The sequence below is a fragment of the Zerene cesonia genome, chromosome 27 (genome assembly GCF_012273895.1).
Source record: "Zerene cesonia ecotype Mississippi chromosome 27, Zerene_cesonia_1.1, whole genome shotgun sequence".
In the NCBI taxonomy this organism is placed as follows: domain Eukaryota; kingdom Metazoa; phylum Arthropoda; class Insecta; order Lepidoptera; family Pieridae; genus Zerene; species Zerene cesonia.
The window spans coordinates 543,352-560,192 of record NC_052128.1 but is presented as its reverse complement, the minus strand read 5'-3'; the positions used below and the strand labels follow the sequence as shown (position 1 = coordinate 560,192).

At 33.3% G+C, this 16,841-nt stretch overlaps 2 protein-coding genes across 2 annotated transcripts in view; both read right to left on the bottom strand.

Annotated features, from left to right (window-relative positions):
* Positions 1 to 10,350, bottom strand: part of LOC119837246 (hemicentin-1-like) — a 29,452-nt gene extending 19,102 nt beyond the window's left edge. The window contains exons 1-20 of the mRNA XM_038362764.1: positions 10,278 to 10,350; positions 9,644 to 9,873; positions 9,015 to 9,137; positions 8,486 to 8,575; positions 7,641 to 7,781; positions 7,130 to 7,295; positions 6,309 to 6,487; positions 5,958 to 6,030; positions 5,847 to 5,875; positions 5,394 to 5,506; positions 4,647 to 4,768; positions 4,121 to 4,261; positions 3,934 to 4,047; positions 3,523 to 3,792; positions 3,183 to 3,331; positions 2,631 to 2,799; positions 1,832 to 2,071; positions 1,400 to 1,472; positions 654 to 862; positions 178 to 328 (exon numbers count right to left, since the gene is read on the bottom strand). Of these exons, the coding sequence (XP_038218692.1) occupies positions 178 to 328; positions 654 to 862; positions 1,400 to 1,472; positions 1,832 to 2,071; positions 2,631 to 2,799; positions 3,183 to 3,331; positions 3,523 to 3,792; positions 3,934 to 4,047; positions 4,121 to 4,261; positions 4,647 to 4,768; positions 5,394 to 5,506; positions 5,847 to 5,875; positions 5,958 to 6,030; positions 6,309 to 6,487; positions 7,130 to 7,295; positions 7,641 to 7,781; positions 8,486 to 8,575; positions 9,015 to 9,137; positions 9,644 to 9,873; positions 10,278 to 10,350 (2,855 nt within the window). The remainder of the gene's footprint in view (positions 1 to 177; positions 329 to 653; positions 863 to 1,399; positions 1,473 to 1,831; positions 2,072 to 2,630; positions 2,800 to 3,182; positions 3,332 to 3,522; positions 3,793 to 3,933; positions 4,048 to 4,120; positions 4,262 to 4,646; positions 4,769 to 5,393; positions 5,507 to 5,846; positions 5,876 to 5,957; positions 6,031 to 6,308; positions 6,488 to 7,129; positions 7,296 to 7,640; positions 7,782 to 8,485; positions 8,576 to 9,014; positions 9,138 to 9,643; positions 9,874 to 10,277) is intronic.
* Positions 10,351 to 14,396: 4,046 nt separating this feature from the next.
* Positions 14,397 to 16,841, bottom strand: part of LOC119837329 (GPI mannosyltransferase 3) — a 5,909-nt gene continuing 3,464 nt past the window's right edge. The window contains 2 exon segments of the mRNA XM_038362866.1: positions 14,397 to 15,528; positions 15,941 to 16,194. Of these exon segments, the coding sequence (XP_038218794.1) occupies positions 15,448 to 15,528; positions 15,941 to 16,194 (335 nt within the window). The 3' untranslated portion in view covers positions 14,397 to 15,447.

Here is a 16,841-nt window from a genome sequence, read left to right as displayed (position 1 = left end):
TGACAGATTCGAAATTCAAATGTAATATTTTTTTATAATTAAGTGTAACAGTATTTATGGCCAGACTAAGTATTTCGCCACTAGTGATAATGTTCCCTAGATCTCTCAATTTGTAATTATTACAAAACAATAAAGCATAAAGAAATAAATAAATAAAAAAATATATAACAGACGTACACATTTCTAGAATACACAATAGGTTGTGCATTTTTAGTCCACACCACAACGGGTTTGGGTGAACCTGTTACGTTACAACTCAATGTTAGAGGAGTTCCCACTTTCACTTGAATTTCAGTTTTCTCATCTGGATAGAGCAATTTTGGAGCATCTGTAAGATGGATAAGATAATTATATGCATATAGAACAACAATCATCTTGTATAAGACCATGATATCTTGGTGACAGAATTCATCCTTATTTATACATTCAAATTTTTTATAATAGTAATACATCTAATTTTTAATTCATACAAACATAATACGAATTCCCTTTAAGTTTTAATACCGCATCAAAATGTAGTTTTTTTTAATATCCGTCTTAACTCTCAATTACACTAGAAAATGATATTTCGCTATGAAAAACATCAACATTTCACTATAAAGCTGGATAACAAAAGCACATGAGACAAAACGACCTTAATACCAAATACTTACACTGTACAAATAATTCCATATAATATTCATCTCTCCCAACAATATTTTCGGCCAAACATCGATAGATTCCCTCACTATCGATACTAACGTTCGATATTATTAGACCCTTATCGATAACAGATACGTCACTAGGTAGACTCGAAAATTCACTCGCGTTATGGCTTTTGTATTGCCACGTTATTGTAGGTTCTGGTTTGCCATATAACAAGCTGGAATTTTTTAAAGTATTTTGAAACAATATTCTCTAAAGGGAGTTTATTATTTTCATTCGTACTAAAAAAACATCGAACAGATAAAAAATAAAATAAATGCTGATTTATATTTATACGCGTGTTGCCGCTTAACTCCCACAATTTACTTGCGACTCTCGCAAATTGTACTGAACGCATTACAATGCGCGTTCGCTTAGTACAAGATAGTACCAAATCATTGCATTGCTTGCAATGATTTGGTACTATCTTGTATAATTTACAAACTGTTTATTATTAGGGCGTTTCTGTCAACATATATGCCAACGAAGCTCTTCTTATCTCTTGTATGTATTCTTTGAATAAAAATATTTAACTGAAATCTTGTAACACTTGCCTTATGTGTACAGATATCCATATATCTCTCTAATTTATTAAAAAAGGTGAGCAAAAGTAATTATCTATCTATCTATGTATCGATAAATCTATAGAAGTGAGAAACAAGACACATCAAGTTTTTACAAAAAGACGTATGCCGTGAACAATACAAAATCTTACCTACATGTCAAAATCGTGGAGTTTCCTTCATGCAATGTTATCTTAGTTGGTTCCTTTGAGATTACTGGAGCTTCTGAAAAACGACAATAATATTAATAAAATTAATTATTAATTTGAAAGAAATACATAACAAAATGGAACATACCTAATGTTCGACACGATATAATTTAAAATGTTAAAACATATTTAAAAATTCCACATTCCACGTTTTAAAAACAACATCAAACGGCTTTTTTTTATTTATATTCACCAATTTCGCCATGAACAAGGAACAAAATATTTAGTATTTTGTAGTTTTTTTGTTTGTTTGTACCCTAATGGCTCAGAGTGCTGTAGGATATATTTTACCCCGGAAATGTACCACGGGCGAAGCCGGACCGAAATGCCAATCTGTTAAATTTTAGTCTATTTTTAATAATTATTATTTCTTACCCAATCCACGTACAGACAGCGTTCCATTAACAGATAAAACCTCATAGCCATTGTCGGCGACACACGAGTAAATTCCTAGATCGTTAAAATCTACCATTCTAAGGTAAATGGTAGAATTTTCTACCATCTTGGTTGAATTTGTAATTTGCGTGGAATTGTGATACCAGGTTACAGCAGGTGGGGGATATGAGTCTATTTTGCATGGTAGTTCCACTGTTGAATATAGTTCTACTGATTGATCTGAAATAAGTGCAATATTTTAATGTTAATTAATTAATTAATTTATGTAAGATTGTAAACCTGAAGCTATGTTATAATGGATAGATGAATCTTACACGTGAAAATAGCTTTTCAGATCTGTATGAAATTTGGATTATTACTGTATATATTAATTAATTAATAAACAGAACAGACTTCTTTTCCCCGTGCCAATGAAGTCTCATTTGACATTTGAATTGGACAATTGTCCAAATAATATTAGTAAGAATATAAATCTTATTTATGAATCTTTAGAAATATTTTTTTATTAATTAAAAAAATCAATCATTAAATATTACATCAATTATTACAGTACCTCATGTAAATTAAGAAGTAGATATATATAACTTAAATCGGTGAAGGAAAACATCGTGAGGAAACCGGCATGTCCAAGAATCAAAAGTTCGACGACATGTGACATCTGCCAACCCGCACTTGGCCAGCGTGGTGGATTATGGCCCGAACCCTCATAGGAAGCCTGTGTCCCAACAGTGGGAACATATAAGGGCTGATGATGGTGATGATGATACATATAACTTACCCATAAACCCCTCCAATAATGCCATCTTCCGTCTTACTCGTACAGTGATGCTGTCCTTGTCTGAGCCATCAGAATTCTCGCCGGAACAGATATAAGACCCATTTATGTCTTCTTTCGTACTATCCAGTATGAGGATACTCTTATACGTGCTATTTGATAGCTTAGTCGTCTGTTAATATCATATTTAGCTAATCACATTGGCCAATAACATTTTATAATACGCTTAAATTATAAATACATACTAAAACTAATCGTGCCTGTGGCTTCGTTCACGCGTGCGTAAATTCAAACTCGAATTACATTCTTCAAAATAAATTACAGCCGAGAAGCTATATACCATATAAAAAGTTTCATCATAATCCGTCCAGCAGCTTTTGCGTGAAAGTCGGACAACCAACAGAAAGGTAGAGAATTTTCTAAATCATTTCATTTGCTTGTGCTTATATATGGGTATTTTTTTAGTTTTTATGTAATTTACTTAATTCTTCTATAGTTTTATTATTTGTAAATAAGATAAATCTCACTCACAATTTGTTCGAGGTATCCCTCAACATCCGTTCGCCAGACTATCCTGGGTTCAGGCTTAGCTCTCACAATACACGTGACTAGAACCGTTGTGCCATTAAGTACTGTAAGGTTTCTAGAACCTTCTATCTTCACTTCAGGTTTTATTTGTATTCTTAATTCTATCGAGTCTGACACTGAAATAATACACATAATAACAATTGAAAGAAAATCGTTTGGAAAATACATAATATGTTTATTTATATATTTTTATAAGACAAATGTAATTACGTAAAATTGTATTTTACAATTTATTCAAATCATAATATGAATTACTAATGACTACTATTGGGGTTTTTTGATATTATATAATAAAAACATAAATTACCAGTATAATTTTTACGACTGGCAACACACGTCCAATTGCCATCTTCTGTCAAATCCTTCACACTGAACACCGATTTATAACTACCATTAACTGAGACTGCATCCAAAATGTTATGATTCGGATCCAGCCAGTGCATATCTAGAGCATTATCTATATCACACTGTATTTGTATGTCTGTGTGCTCGTTTGTCGTGAGTCTGTGCGGGCCGATAATTTGCACTTGTGGGTGTGTCAATACAGATATGTATGTTGATGTGTTTGTTACACCACCTGAAAACAATTTGTTATTTTAAATTACACTTCAATACGTTGAGAGATTTTGAAGAAGGATTGCATGTAACATATTCTTCAGGAACGTCAAATAAAAATTAAATTAAGAAAAATTATAAAAAAAAAAAAACAGTGACAAACCTCTATTCCGAGCGAGACATGTATACAATCCTGCATCACTTTCACTCACACTTTTAATACTTTTATTGAATGTATAAATTCCATCCGAATTTGGTTCCAATTCGAAATCTAGAACTGAATTTAACAACATAAATATTTTTATAATACCAGCATAGCAACAACGAAAAATAAATATGTATTCACTTACCGAAATCTTTATCAGTACCATTGAAAATAATTTTCGTGCTATATAATAGAGCTTCGCTAAATACAGAACAAGTTATAGTCAAGTCTTCGTCAATAGCCACGCTTGTGTTAGCTGGCAACATTGATGTTTGAGGCGGATCCACTGTAAATGTTTTGATTATGTTATATGTTTGCATTAAACGACTTTTAAACTGAATTTATTTAAATGTGTTATGGATTGAATATAATAAAACATTATATGAAATAAATACTGGAGGGCAGTAAGTTAAATATATTTGAAATAGAAAGTCATGGCATTATTTATAAATGTTATAGAGTATGAAAGTTCCCAGACCAATAAAATATAAAGTTAAATCATTTATATTGTTTTTTATTTATCAAACACTAAAATGAAGAAAGAAAATTCAAATAACTTATTTACTTTACCACTACCAGCCTATCATCATAACTACCTACCGGGCATTATGACTAATGCTCATATCATTACTTGATCCACAACACCCACACATATAACATGTATATCTCACCAATAATCTCAAGTAAAGTGTCCACACTAGTCCGCCCCGCGGCGTTCCCCGCCACACACGTGTACGCGCCAACATGAGCTTCGCGCACGTCTGATATATCGTGTTCTAGTGATGTGCTCTGTCTATATGTATGGATAATAATAAATATTGTTCAATAAACACATAAAAAATCAAAGAATGCAGCACATGGATGTTTATGGGATAAAGAGCTAGCATAAAGGGAATTTGTATATTGATTTTTGAGGAACATTTACTGTAGATGTACTGTACTGTGTACATGTACTGTTTACTTTTGTGTTGGAAATAAAAAGGGAGATTGAAGAAAATAGGTTGAAAGATATTTATGAGTAAAACTGTTTGAGTAAATTTGAAAGATTATAAAACAATAAGTACTTATGTAGAATTTACAGTTGGTAAGTATAATATAAGAAATTGTTAGTATAATTTTTAAATTCATAAAATCTATAAATTACAGAAGCTGCATTGAGATATACATTTATAACATTGAAAAATATGTGTTTCAGTGAACAGATGTATGATAATATTATTGTTAAAAAAACCTCCCATCATATTATATGCATAGACGGCGAATTATACCTACTTCGATTTTCCAAAATAGTTAGTTTTTAACAAATTTAACAGCCTATAAATATGGATCGTATATCGTGATTACATATAGACATTTACCTGATATATATGTACTACGTTGAAAAATATATAACAAAACAAATACACAATAACACTCACAAACTAGAAGCCTTCTGCAAACTCACAGTATCTTTATACCAAGCGACGGTCACAGGGACAAGACTCTCCACTTCGCAAGTGAGGACCACGTGCTCATGCGCACGCGCCTGTATCTGCATTTTTTATTATATAATAAGTATGGAAAATAAATGTATTTGGATATTTGAGTTAAATATTTAATATGCATATAAAATCATATGTCGCGCATATACTAATATTCATTTAATCTTTTTATCTTCTTGGGAACATTATTTAAAATTTACTTTAATAAATTAATATATGTTGGTTTTCAATATCGCTTTCGCTTCACTATCTTTTAAAAAACCCCATCTTCAATCCGTTGCGTACTTTTAAAGATACAAGCATACATAGGGACAGAGAAAGTGACTTTGTTTTATGCTATGTAGTGATGTGTAATAAAAATTTCAGTAGAAACAAAAATAAACAACATACCCTCTGCGGAACAACTAAGTATGGGGCATCTGTAATATTTAATTTTAAAAATTTTAGCACGAATCAAGCATATAAAAAAAACAAAATGAAAAAAGATTGTGGGGTACATACCGGGCAATTTAACTTGGACAGCAGTGGTACCAACTCTTCTGAAATCTTGACCACTCTCATCTACTCCATTTACCTGAATTTCAATTTATATTAATGCCCATTGAAAGTTGTAAATTAAACTTAAAAAATTGCTTTAAATACCCTAGAACTCTTTACTACATTTTCGTAATGCTTATTAGTCATTACTTATGCGGTAGATACATGAAGATTTAAAAAGAGTATCTTTTTTTTGCTTTTTAATTTATTTAACAAGAGCCTATTGTTAAGAAAAAATATTTTTTTTAATTTTCAGAAATCGTAAACAAACACAATATAGTTATAAGAATTCTTCCCAACATGAGAAATACTCACAGATATATAGAACAAATCATCAGGCGGTAGAAACGCATCAGCTAAATAAACGCCATCTTGTTTCATTTGTAGCGGAACTTCGAACAAGGATTTTCCCTCCAAATTTAATATCTCCGCGTATTTTAGTTTTACTGGAGCATCAGGTTTCGATAACGTAATCATCATATGGTTGTACGTGCCTAGAATGCAGTGCCTTGTTTATTTTAAAAGCGATATAACAAATATCTTATACCTTTAAACGAGCAATTCTTGTATATATATATAATTGGAATCTCGGAATCGGCTCCAACGATTTTCATGAAACTTAATATATAGGGGGTTTCGGGGGCGATAAATCGATCTAGCTAGGAATCTTTTTTAGAAAATGTCATATTCGTGTTTTTTTTTCCTGACATCTATTGGTGAATAATAATACTATTTTGCTTCGTAGATAGCTGGACAACTGAAATAACACATAGGCACTTTTTATACCGATATTCCTACGGGATACGGACTTACGCGGTTTCAACCGCGGGTCACAGCTAGTGAACGTATTAACATAGAACGTCATGTGTATGAAATTAAGTATCACGTTAAATCTTAAGGATAATATTGCAACAACAAAGGAACATACTGGAAAAGTCAATATTATACTGTTTTCGAAAGTAGGTACTATCAAACTTGTAAAAATTGACCCACCAAGGCTATTTAGCAAAACGAAAATCAAAAATAAAAAACTTTGTTACCTTAGTATTACCACTACTTTACGCGCATCTAGAAAGACCCCTTTTAGATGTATATATAATATTTTTAATTTTTAATGCCATTCAACCCCAACGTACCCTTCATAGGTCTATATCCAGTGTCCTTTACGCTCTGTGGCGAGTTAGCCGCGAACCCGTGCGAGAAAGAGAGGTCCGATGTCCCCAACACTCGGACAGAGTGAGACGCACTGCTGCCCACTGTTATACTCCAGTTGCCCGGCTCCGGTTGTAGTACTTTTACTATCTGAAATACGTGTCTTTTAAATAGTTTTTGGGTAAAATAGAAGTGAGAAAAAAAAGAAGAAAATTAGAAAAGAAAAAAGAAGATCCATGCTCAACTCTCTACAACTCAACACAACATCCATGATCCAACTTTAAATTTAGTGTAAAAAGAGATTCAACAAATTGAGTCAAATCATCTTAATAAATGTTGTAAAACTGTTTAAATTTATGGATAACAATTTGTTAAATTTTTAAAAATAACCATTTTTAACTTTCCCAAAATAAGAGTAGGTCAAAATTGCAAATAAAAAGTAGAAATAAAAATCTTATATAAATAAATTACTCCCAAAAAAAAATATATAATTACCATAATTTCTGAGAGATCCAGGGTGGTGACCAATTGCGGCGGTCCCGTGATCTCCTCCCCGCTCGGGTTCACCACCCTGATTTGAGGTTTGGCTCCCGACACAGACACTGTCACTTCATTCACTGTTTTATCCACTGGAATCTGTAATTCATTTTGTACAAACATTAATTTATATATAAGTTAATTAATATATAGAGAAAACTATTATATATTTTTAGAGAACTATTGGAACTTCATAATAGGAAAATAATTGGAATTATATATACTATTGCAGCACTATTGAAAACTATTTAAATGTAGAATATTTTGATACAAAAAAAAAAACAAAAAATTAATAGGCAAGTACATTAGTTACTTAAATAAGTGAGTACCATATAAGCAACGTTAGTTTCGGCAATAATATTATGCGGTTAGTTTCGTCAATAAATATACTTATTGCAGAATATTTTGCAATAAAGTATATTTACCATTGACGTACAATAATTATGTTAATAACTAGCTATCCGCCCGCGGCTATGCCCGCGTAGTCGTTGTCGGCTATGTTCCCGTTCCCGTGGGATTTCCGGAATAAAAACTACCCTATGTCCGTCTCCTGGGTCCAAGCTACCTCTGCACAAATTTTCAGCCAAATTTGTAAATCCGTTCTTCAGTTATAAATAGTGTAACTAACACCACTTTCTTTTACATATATAGATTATTTATTGCAGAATATTTTGCAAAGAATTGCAAGATCCAAAATGCTCCAAAATTATTTTTATTCCACAGTAGAACATATATAGGATAATTTTTCATATCTGCTTTGCATCCTTCCTTCTTTTTAACGTTGTATAATGTATATATCATACCTTTTGTGTATAATTATATCCAGGTGGGTTGATTGAAGACGCAAGATTCACCGATCTGCCCTTTATAGAAGTTTTTACAAAATCTAAAACCTGAAATTATTGATAAAATTTTAAGGATTCATTTATAGCATTGTTTGCATAATACCACATATAACATAATACTATAATAATACTACATTTTTTGTTTGTACGCCGGTTTTCTATGGAGGTGTGATACTTTCCAGGTGCGAGCTGGCCCAATTCGTGCCAAAGCATGCTAGACTCCCACATAAAATACATAACATACTTTCGCATTTATAATACCTATATAACTAAGGATACTAGTATAGCATTACGTTAACTTATCTGTGGTAAGGATAGGGTTTAAAATAATAGTCAGGAAGTTTTTAATTATGGCACGTAAGTACTGTCTCTTTAAACCGAACCGGTATAGCATATATTTTATCAAGGCATCTATAATAGTTGAATAAGTTATTTCTTAACATCATTCAAATAAATGTTAAGTAGTTACCAAAAAAGTTACACCTACCTTATGGACATTGTTTTTATTAAGATTAAAGATCTGTCCAGAGCTAGCGGCTGCGATTTGCTCGTACACCTTGAAAGTGGGCTTGGTCAGGTCATTGCAGTGTCCAGTCAGTACAAACACTACCTAAAATAATACAACAAGGTGAAGCGGCTTAATCGATCATATTGTTATGTTCAATTGATTTCCATTGTAACCCAAATTTAATTAAAACTGGATACCTACACTAACTACCCATTTTTGTAAAATGAATTAATTCTACCATAATATTACCCACCTACGAGTGATGCTCTAAATACATTTAAATTATTCAAAATGCAAATTTTGATTAATATAATCATTGACTTATAATGAACAAGACCATCAAAATGTCAGTAATTTTAAAAATTTCAAATCTCTGCCTACGCGTGTTAGATAAAAGGCAGAGAATTCTTACGATACAACAGACTTTGAACATTATTGCGACTAAATAAGGTGTTCATTTCAATTGTATTATAAGTCGATTGTGAATATAAATTTCTGTATTGTACATCATAAACAGATTTTCTTTTGTACGGAATAACGGTTCTCCAAGATAACTAAGCCTCTAGGTATCTACTCGTGGCCCCTATTTCTAATTCAACATCACCCACCTGACTCTGCTTCCTCTGAACAGCATCCAGCACCTTCCCCACAAGCCTATGATCAGACGCCGTCGCGTCAGTGAACACGTACACAAAAGACCTAGGACGACTAACGTTTAGCGCCAGTAACAACCCCCCCAGGGACTTCTCGGGGCAATCCCCCCCACCGTACACGTGGACTATTTGTAACGCAGCTTTGAACACCTCCTTATCCTTTGTAACTGTGGCCGGACCGATGGCTAAACAATTCAAGTATTTTAACTAGCTTTAAATTCTATAAATACTGGTGCATGAAAAATTATACTGCGTTGGAATTAATATAAAAAAGGCAAATTTATATAATTCAGGAATATAAGTAATAAGGTACACAAAAAAGAACTACTGAAACTTTTTACAAGCAGTTATTAGTAAATGAGATAACAATATAGAACACCAAATTTTTTCTGAATGCAGTGTCTAGGTTTTGTAAATGATATTTACGTAAATAAATGGTACTACATCCTGGGCTATGAAAGATAGCACCTTTAAAAAATATTTAAATGTATAATACATTAAATTAACCTTAATCAATTGCTATATCATTTAAAATTAATAGCGATTTTTATAATTCAAAAGGATAACCTTTACTACTACACAAAAATACCTGGATCGTGGAAAGGAACGAACACAAAATCTGCGATAACATTGCTTTCTTCGAGCGCTGTTTTCAAAATCATTTCTGCACCAGCCCGAAGCTGCCTCAGATCATTATACATCGACCCCGTTGTATCAAACACAAAAACTAAACTGCTTTTACCATCGTCTTTATCAATAATCTCAGATTTTGTAGCGTTATTTTTCTCCACGATAAACGGTGACGAATTTGAAAATAGAATCAGAAAAGTTAAAAGAAATAAAACCATTTTGGCGCCTAATTCGAATTTGGAAACATGTAAGTACCGAGTCGCGAGCGCGTAATGAATAGTATTTTGTTGTAAAGAGCTAGATGTTATCAATGACCTATGACCATACAATCAATCTGGGTTAGATCTTTCTGACTTGAATTAAAATTACCAGCGACATACTTCAGGACAGTTATTTTATGGTCTAAAACATTTAACCATCGTACTTTTGACTTATTAAATACTAGCTGCGCCCCGCGGTTTACCCGCGTGAGTCCGTATCCCATAGGAATATCGGAATAAATAGTTGCCTATATGTTATTCCAGTTGTCCAGCTGTCTACGTACCAAATTTCATTGCAATCCGTTCAGTAGTTTTTTGCGTGAAAGAGTAACAAACACACACATCCTTACAAACTTTCACATTTATAATATTTGTAGGATTTCTTCTGTAGAAAAAAAAGAGTACCGACATCCTCGGAGGGGGGAGGCAAACACAAAAAGGATAACGGTCTTGATAGGTTGACAACCTACAGAGTTATCGATTAACAAAGCAAAAAAAGACAAATTGAGGGCCTTCTTAGTTTTCGGACGTCTGTTGAATAGATGTCATAAACTCTACAGACAAAATTAATGAATTTGAATGAATATAAATTACTAGCGGCGGTCCGCCCCGGCTTCGCCCGTGGTACCTATATATCCTTTTATCAGTAAATGGGCTATCTAAAACTGAAATAATTTTTCAATTCGGACCAGTAGTTTCTGAGATTAGTGCGTTCAAATAAACAAACTCTTCACCTTTATAATATTAGTGTAGATTAAATACAGAAACTAAACTAAGGCATATTTTCCATTAAAATAAAAATAATATGGTTAAACTAAATAAAAACATCGATAAAAATAAAATCTTTATTAAAATTCACACATTACTAATAGACGTTTTTACTTGCATAAAACAACACTGGGACATCCCAGAAAAAAAATGCTCAAAACCATCTATTCTATTACATTTAATAGTCAAATTGAAATTGTTAAGAAATACATATACTTTATTAATTTTTATTTCTTTTATGGATGTAATCATTTAAAATATTAAGATAATTTGAAGTACAACATAATAAAAAAAAGTCAAGTCCTTATATATGCATTACTATTAGGACTTTGAAAATACAGCTATGGCAGATAAAACTTAAATAAATCTTAATTCACAACAACATATTTTGCTAAAAAAATATTAAGAGCTCATTCATATTACATAAAAAAACGATAAGAACGACGGCAGTCATTATTATATATCAGTAGTTTTTAAAATATATTTCTAAAAGTATTAATTATATTACGGTCTCGAAATATTGATATATTAGTTAAATAAATGCTCTTTGAATGCGATGGAAAGCAGCTATATATGCAGACCACATAGCAACATTAAAAAATGCTTTACAAAAAGTTAAAGTTAAGCGTAAAAGGAATGAGCTCTTCCATTTATTAAATCTAAAACAACGTCTTTAAACTTTGAGCAAAGAAATTGTTTACCTACACTATAACTTACATTTTATTGCAACGAAAATGCAAACATTATGAAAAACATCAGAAACAGACACTACTGAGCGCCAATAAGTGCCCTGCTAATGAACTAATTTTAGTAAAAGCTTTATTGATACAATTAAATACGAAAAAAAAAGCATGAGAATCTATTTGCGAATTATCGGTGGATAGCAGTTTTAATTCATAAATAACATATATGGGGGTATTTAGTATAATTATAAAACAATCCTTACGATAAAACTTAAAAAAAGCTCTTAGAATGACGTATGGATAAGTGTTTTAACATTCTAACGTAATTTATAAAAATAATGAAAACGTATTGAAACTCTTTACTTTGGACTATATAGTTGCTCAAATAAAAATATAAAACATTCTTAAAATATGTTAAAAATACCCCCATATTTGTTAATGAGTGCTTTGGCAAGTTAACAACGAATTATAACCTGTAACACGTCATGGATATTAATATTTGGATGTTGATATTTAAGCTGTACTTGAAACGAACTAAATAAACCAAATCTGAAAATATGCAAGACAAGAATAATGTATATTCCTTTATAATTATTGAACATTTATTAAAGTTCAAGATATTTATAGACATCAAATACAGATATTTACTACATCACTATTATATTGAATTGTAATTATTAATTAAATCTATTATTGTATAGTTAAATATGAATTATAAAAAATAGTAAAAGAATACTAAATCGAAAATTTTTATACGTTCTAGACATACTTCGAGACATTTATATAAAATAACAATTAATGAATACATTAATTAATTTATAAAGATGTAGAAATAATCATTACATTAATTTTTATAATTATTTTAGTTAGTACCCACCACATAGTTTCATAATAAAAATAGTCAAAATATTCAAGTAAAAATTATATCAATTACCACATGTATTTTTAGCTACTATTTTAATAGTATTAAAGACATTAAAAAGCCAAACATGTAGGAACACAGCATCTATAGGAAAAATCTACATTTACAGCAAAACTGCGACATTTATTGTCCAAGTACATAAACACATGAAAGACAAGTCATCAAACATTACTACATGAGAAATTTTTCACGGGTCGCCGATAGGTCAGGCGTTCCCACGGTACGGCGAACGACGCGGGTTCGAATCCCGTTTCGTGATCAATGTTTTTTGTCCCCTTTAAAAATGTCTCATTTATCAAAACATTTCAATGCGATAAAACTAAAAATTAAAAAAAAAAACATATTAAGTAGATTCACTCCAACGCTCGCGGCAGTGACGCACCATACATTTCGTGCCAAAAAGTGGCCTAGTCTAACCGCACCATTATACTTGCATACCAAGCTCGATAGTCGAAATACATGTAACAAACGCTATTCCTCAAAACAGCATGCTTATAAAAGAATATATAATAATCCTTCCCTTACTCATTAATGTGGTATTATTGTTGTGTGTCGATATATGAGGTTATAGAGTTCTATGGTCTAAATTTTGACCAATTAAAAAAAATACTCGGACCACACGGACGTAGCCGCGACTTAAGACCACCTTGTAAAGATTTTTCACTTCTCGACTTACTGTCGTGTAATATCGATGTGTTATTCATTAATTATTTAATCATTACTATGTTCTTATATAAACGGGATAGTAATTAAAAATAGATACGCCTGAGAGAAATACAAAGACTATTTTTACAACTGCAATAAACAGAAGAAACAAATTGTATACATTTGTATACAATTTGTACATCTGTTCTAAAAATGTTAAGAAATAAAAACGTTACTTAATTTGAGGAATTGCGTTCTGTTACGTGCATGGATATGATCATTTTCATATTTACCCTCAATTCCGTTAATCTACTTGTATATTAATAATTGGCTATATTACATGCATAACAACAACGATTTGAATAAATATAGCAGTATGTATGAAATCGAGGAATAGCTTACCCAAGGTTTGCGCATGCTTAGTGCATGACGCACCGTCTAGAATTACTATTATATTATGGAGGGTTACAGACACTTATTAAGAATAATCTACTTTAATTTATAAACTTACAGTCCATAAATGCATATATAGTATTAGAAATGTCATAATTCATAGTTAATTTTAAATGTAAATGTGAACTTGTTGGCACAATATTTCAATATCAATTATTACCTATATCTATCAAAGACACGTCGAAAGTAATTTCATAATTTTCTTAAGAAATTTTCTACATACATGTACGTCAATGTTTTGTTTGCAATTACTTAATGTAAATAATCTTTTTTTTTAATGAGTCTAATCGGTTGTTTATTTATATCATTGTATGAAACAAGTCACTACACTGTCTAATTTCTTTTGTTATAATTACGGAAAGGTCAAAAACATGTGTCTTATAACAAACAAGAGAATAGTTATACAAATGTCTTCTCTTAGTCTGGTGTTGATGTTAGTGCGGAAACATTACTGCACTTTGGTGGGTCTTTTGGTACAGTATTACACAAACTTTGCACTTTTATTTAACGATTTATTTTGACAACCTTATTACGAAAGCTATAACAGCTATAGTACCATAGTAGTGATAATTCCCTGCAGTAGTTTTACATTTCTGAAAAAATACTGCAGAAAACTACCTTAACTACACTGCTGTATACGAATCATGATTAAAGGTACTCTGTCTACTACACCAATACTGTGATAGTCCAAACGCATTAAACGTACTACAGAAGTCCCAAAGCCACAATTTTTAATGAAATAGACTGACTGCTATGAGTATATTACTTTCACTGCATGATCCTTCTATATTAATCCCACTGCAAAAATAACCTAACTGCTATGTGCCTACTGTGACAATCCGACTGCGACACTCTTACTGCTATAGTTCGGCTGCACTTATAATACAGTAGAGTCCCACTGTAACAATATCATATCTATACATATACATATAGTAGATCTCATTGGGACAGGACAGGACAGTCACTCTGTTGATAATCTCAACTGGTATTCCACAAGGTTTTACTTGAACACAAGCCAACAAGACACATTGCAACACTACCCGAATCATTCCGAGTGCCACTTCCCAGAATAAAGCATTTTAGCGGGAATAGTTTCCAATGGACTGCGTTTCAGCAGCACAGCACTAGGTGTCAACTAGACCCAGTGCCTTCCAGCAGATTTTAGCAGTCCTACGTCAGTTCCTGTCAGTTCCTTGCATATAGCAGCTAGGGCAGCTTGGATGGCAGTTCGTTTCGCAGCCGGCAGCCGGCAGCCGGCAACACCTACTGCAGCGGGTGGTGGTTGTGCAGGTGGTGCGCGTTGTGCGGCGGGGGCGCGTGCTGCGGGCGGAAGGACCACACGTAGTTGGTGTAGCAGTACAGCACGACGGCGTCGCAGGCCGCCAGGAACAGCATGTGTTATACGTCCTCCGCGCCCACCGCGCGCCGCGTGTCGCGCTCCATTATCAGGATGCTCTTGCCCACCTCGCCATCGGGGAACTGCCGATTGCGGATGAACAACATTTTGATACTAGTTTTTTTTACACAACAATTAATAATGAGTGATGAAATGTAAGATGTAATTGTAATACTTCGGGGATCAAGTTACTTAGTTTGTCGGTTATATGTCACCGTCGGCTATAGAGCTGGTGGATTGTCTAATTACTTACGCCTTTACAAATAGATTGCCGATTTTAAATTGGAAAGGAATTAAGAAAGAATTGAGACGAGAAGAATTAAGAAAATAACTGAAGGGTAAGGAAAAGAATATGGGCCTCTGGCTCCCCCACTCGCCGAACGAAACACAGTAGCACGCTACTATTTCAGGCCGGTCTTGCTGGCCCAATACGTGTCGAAGCGTGGCCGACTCCCACCGTACACTCGCCCAGCACGAACTAACACGCGCGCGTACCTGCGAATGCGGCACCTGGTACACGAGCTGGTAGCCGCGCAGCAGCGCCTCGACGCGGCCGCGCAGCACGTCGAACAGCAGCACGAAGTCGGGCGGCTGCCGCGCGGCGTACTCGCGCCGCCACCACTGCGCCGGGTTGGTGTAGAACGCGTCCGACTCGCACGCCAGCCCCGTGGGCGGCGGCGAGCAGTCCAGGAAGCGGGCCGTTATGTTTATGTGCAGGTGGCTGTCGAGATATTCGATACGTTATATTTCTTTATTTTATATAACTAATATTAAGTATTTCTATTCATTATTAATTAATAACAATGCACAATGTGTATCAAACTACACATTATGTGCAAATTTGATAGAAATCGGCGGAGTTGTTTAGGAGTCCATCGCGCACCAAACATAAAAAATAAAGGACTGATTTCACCAATTTTTTTTTTGCCATTATGCACGGGAAAATCGGCTATGCCATCCAGAAAATCCTTCTACATGCAAGTTTCGTCACATTGACACAAGCATGACGTTCGACTCGTATCATTTTATTTTGCGATTTGATCAATTTAAATTTCAATCCCCATCTAAACTATGTTTACCCAATATTCCCCAACGCGTAGTTGTCTCGCCGATGATGTACTTAGCTTAACGGAACTTATAGTTTTTAATACGCTGGTTGCGCAATAATTACTCACATAATCATATGCATACATGTATTTTTTTTTCTATTTATGAATTCTAACTTTTCGTGTACAGACCTAGTTAGGTTAGATTATAGGTATGGCTAGCACGGATGACCAACTATCATCCGTGCACTATTGCCACCCGCACGCACACTTACGTTAAAGATCATGTTTCAAAAGATACAATGCCCACATTACTAATAATCTAATAAGTATTTTGTTGTATTTTTCCG